The sequence below is a fragment of the Sprattus sprattus genome, assembly GCF_963457725.1.
Source record: "Sprattus sprattus genome assembly, chromosome: 2".
NCBI lineage: Eukaryota > Metazoa > Chordata > Actinopteri > Clupeiformes > Clupeidae > Sprattus > Sprattus sprattus.
This window is the reverse complement of record NC_137921.1, coordinates 69,915,554-69,920,070: the sequence shown is the minus strand read 5'-3', so window position 1 is coordinate 69,920,070 and position 4,517 is coordinate 69,915,554. Positions and strand designations below refer to the sequence as shown.

Genomic DNA, 4,517 nt, shown 5'->3' with positions numbered 1-4,517 from the left:
TAACCACGAGGCCGAGGTAACAAACACCCCTGGCATTTTCCCTCCAGCATTCAGCATTGTCTGCTTGGCCCCAGTGACACACATGGGCTGCTGGGGAAGCGTGCCCTCACACACCCTCTCTGGTGTAACGTCCACAAAAGCTCTTTTCCTAAACAGCCACATGCACACACACACACACACACACACACACATACACACACACACACACACATACACACACACACACACACACTCACACACACACACGCACCTCACACACACACACACACACACACACCCATGCACAGACACACACTCAGCTAACACTCTAGCAAAGTGCACTTTTCAATTCTTTTTAAGGAGAAGAAAAAAAAACACCAGGTCTTATTTTCCACGGTAGGCTAATCAGGGTTGTTTGTGTTTCGTGACCACTGTGTTAGCTTAACTCCCGTTCTGTGAATGGGTTGCTGTATTTCAGCACAGAGGGCAAGTTTCTGCTTCTGTGGTTAGCAAAGTATCCCAGCCCTCTTAGCGCCCAAGGAGAGACAAGTCCGACAGGATTTTTGTATTGAGAAGCCAGCACACCAGGATAGTACAAACTCATCTGCACAGTCCTTGAGCCAAAACAATCTCCATCCCCTCGAATTAGAAAATCGTTTGCTGTTTCATTTTTACTAAGAATAAAAAAGATAGCAGAATTCCACATAATTGTCCACAGTATAAATTACATTGCAGACTGAACATGGAAATATAGTATATTGTACAGTATATCTTACTACACTTCTTTTTGAACAAACAGCATCACGTATGGCAAAAGTCCATGCTTGGGACATTGCTGCTCTTGCAGTACGCTATGCTGTTGTTACTCAGGTGGCAATCTCCGAAGCCGATGCCCCCGTTAGGCGTGTAGATGGGCTGGATTCGGAAGTCCCCCTTTAAAAGCTGTTCATTGTTCAAGGACACTATCTGAAAGCTGGTTTCAGTCATCTCCAGGATGGAATTATCCTTTTTGGTCCCTGCCTCGCAGTAGTCGTCTTTTCTCCGGCCTCGGTTGTATTTCCACTTGGACGACTCCGTCCGGCTTTTCTTGTGCATGTGCCAGCAGAACAGACTCAGCAGCGTCACCAGGACAACAAGGACGGCTCCGCCGATCACGCCCGCAAGCAGGAGAGTGGAGCTGCTGTCCTGCTGTGCAGCGGGCTCCGTCTCCGTGACCTTACTAACGGACTTCGTCTTGGCCTCCGAGCAGATAGTATCCTCCCCGGGGCGGTAGACGTTGAGGGTGTCCAGCACGTACACACAAACGCGGTAAGTGGATCGAGGCTCAAGTTTGGAGAGGGTGAGCTTGCGTCTGTCCCCAGGGACCGTGATCTCCCTAGTAACGTCGCTCATCAGTGCCTGGCCCATCTTCACCCAAGTGACCTTGTACGCCGTGACCGTGAAGTAGGAGGCCCAGGTCACCTCTATGCAGGAGGAGTTGACTATGTAAAAAGAGATCTTGAGGGAGTCCTCATACGGAGGACGAGGGCCGGCTGGGATGGGAGGTACTGGGGGGGTGAGGCTGGGAGTTGGGGGGTAAAACATGGTGGAGGTGGGAGAGAGGGAGTTTGTGGTCCTGGGGACGAGGGGGCTGGTGGTGCTGCTGGGCTGAGATGGGGGCAGCGGGGGAGGTTGAGTGGGCCACGGCTCGAGCTCTGTGCCAGCTGGGCATTGGATGGCGTCCATCGTGAGTTCTCTGATCACCATGCCGCGCACCGTCTCCGGGCTTTGGCACGTGAACCCCCGCACGTTGATTGAGGCCGGTAGGGACTTGAGCCACGCAATCACCCATTTAATGGAGCAGTCGCAGTGCCAGCTATTACCCCGGACGCTGAGCTGTCGCAGGCTCACCAGGCTGTCAAAGACCCCCTGCGGGAGCGACTGCAGCTGGTTATTGGAGATGTCCAGTCTCTCCAGCCGGTGCAGCCCGGCGAAGGCCGTCACAGGGATGCTGGTCATCTGGTTCTCCTGGAGGTTCAGTTTGACCAACGAGACGCCCGGGAGCATGGGAGGGGGCATGGTGAGAGAGTTCCGTGCCAACGACAGCTCCCGGAGGTTCACCAGCTCCTGGAAGGTTCCCACGGCGATGCCTTCGTCCGTCAGCAGGTTCCCGTCGAGGAGCAGCCGCTGGAGCAACGTGACGTTCTGGAAGGCCTCCTCGGGGATGTCCGCGATGCGGTTCTCGTCCAGCCGGAGCTCCTTCATGTCCGCCGGCAGCCCGATGGGCACGCTGCTGAGGTGGTTCTTGGTGAGGAAGAGCATCTTCAGGCCGACGGCCTCCCGGAACGCCCCCTCCTCCACGCCCACGGTGGAGATGGAGTTGTCGTCCAGGTGCAGCTCCTCCAGGAAGTGCAGCTGTGCCAGTGCCGCCCGGGAGATGGTCTGGATGTTGTTCTCCTGCAGGTGGAGCACTAGCATGTTCCGGGGCAGGTTGACGGGGAACTCGTCCAGCTGGTTGCCGTACAGGACGACCGTCTCCACTGAAGCCACGTTGTGCAGCTCCAGGGGAAAGCCGGCGTTGTTGATCTGGTTGTTGTGGAGGTAGAGAGTCTTGTAGCCCTCCTGAACCCCCAAGGGCACGGAGGTCAGACTCCTCTCGTTGCAGTAAACAAATGTTTTGTCGCAGCGGCATTCCACCGGACATGAGGCCACGGGGTAAAGCTGCACATGTAGGCTCAACAACATGGTCAACCAAAAGCTAAGAAAAGAAGGCAAATCCTTATTCCACGGGCCGACCTGAAACTCCATAATGACAAACAAAAAAAAAAAACCACCCACACCAAGGCCAGCAAATAACAAATGATGAAGAAACCACAGAAGGAAAAAAAAAACTGAAGAAGTGAAAGACGGATAGTGAAAGGCAATAAAGTATTCCAGAGAAGAAGCAGTCCTCTGTTAGATTATGCTAATGAGTGCAGTTCAAGGGGTTAGAACAGGGAGACTGGGGCTATAATCCTTTTATAATGGCTGGTCCTCAGCTCCGGGAGCGGCGGTCTCATTAGAGGGCGATGGCCCACCAGCTGACTCCATCCACGCTCGGGTATCAGGCCCTGGTGGCGGGGTGCATCACATTATGCCCGGGCCCACTTCTGAGGCCAATTTCAAGGGGTGCAGTATGGAACCACGCCGCGATCCTCCGGCCCAGTGGTCACACTCGGATGGGCCCCGGCAGGGGCAGGGTCCCGGGGATGTGACATTTGGATCCAGGGCGCTGTTTCAACACAGAAGAGAGGAGAGGAAGATTGGTGTTATTTTTTTTTTTTTTCTTAGCGGTGGTGAGCGCTTCAGCAAAAGCTCAATTCTGCTTTGTCCCTCGTATTCCTTTCTCCTTCCTACACACACACACACACACACACACACACACACACACACACACACACACACACACACACACATACACACACACACACACACCCTCATTCTCTCCCTCTTTTTTGCTCCCTCCTGCTCTCTTACAGTATCACACACAAGCTCTCACAGATCACTTCTCTCTTTCACTGTGCACGCAAACACACACACACACACACACACACACACACACACACACACACACACACACACACACACACACACACACACACACACACTCACACACAGAGACACACAGCTTCACCCCCTCAATCTATTCCTCACCTTTCAAAAGACAGACACACAAGCACAAACGCAAACACACAAACACACTCACAGAGAGTGTGTCAGAGCGCATGGTAGACTCATAAAGATAATCCCTCACATTCATATGTCCGTAGATTTTTATGTGTGCATTCCCCCCCCCCCCCCCCCCCCCCCCCACACACACACACACACTCACCCCCCCCCCCCCCCCCCCCCCCACACACACACACACACTCACACTCATACATACACACTGACTCACATTTCGTTTCTCACCTTTGAACTCACGCATTCTAACAAATATTCTTCCCCTTTCACCATTCTTTTCAGTCTTTTTGGCTGCGCACACACACACACACACACACTCACAATTCACATAAGCCCTTTTTACATTTGTGAGAAAATTCATACACTAAATATGCAGATCAGCAAGAGCTCCTTCACATCCATTGTAACTATAAAAAAAGAGGCCTTTCATTACTATTAGCAGACAACTGATAGCATATTTCAGCACATTTACTCCAGAGGCAGGCCTGTCTGTAGCAGAGAAAACAGCTAGCGTCGATGCATTTAAACTGTGAAATTACACTAACTGGGAAATGAACATTTAAGGAGAGACAACATGGGCTTGAAAAGAGGCCCAAAATGACTAGCAGCAATTACAGAGAGAGCTTTACTTCAGTGCTTGCTATTATCAGGTGTGGGAAAAAGCTCTTCTGTGGGGTGACAGACAATTGGTTACTTATGGAAAACAGAAGCAGGACTTTGCTGTGGCTAGTATTGGTTTTGTTGCTTGGATAGGTTGCTATTGACCAAGTGCATTAAACAAACAATGCTAAACTCAAATGTGGAATAAAGGGGCAGGGCAAAGGGGTAGGTGGGGG

General features: G+C 52.0%; 1 protein-coding gene across 1 annotated transcript; it reads right to left on the bottom strand.

Moving 5' to 3' along the window:
- Positions 1–780: 780 nt before the first annotated feature.
- On the bottom strand, positions 781–2,766 carry flrt2 (fibronectin leucine rich transmembrane protein 2; the record flags this gene model as incomplete). The annotated part of the gene is made up of 1 exon (XM_080860657.1): positions 781–2,766. One exon carries the CDS (start codon positions 2,764–2,766, stop codon positions 781–783), a length of 1,986 nt encoding a protein of 661 aa, XP_080716783.1.
- Positions 2,767–4,517: the final 1,751 nt, after the last annotated feature.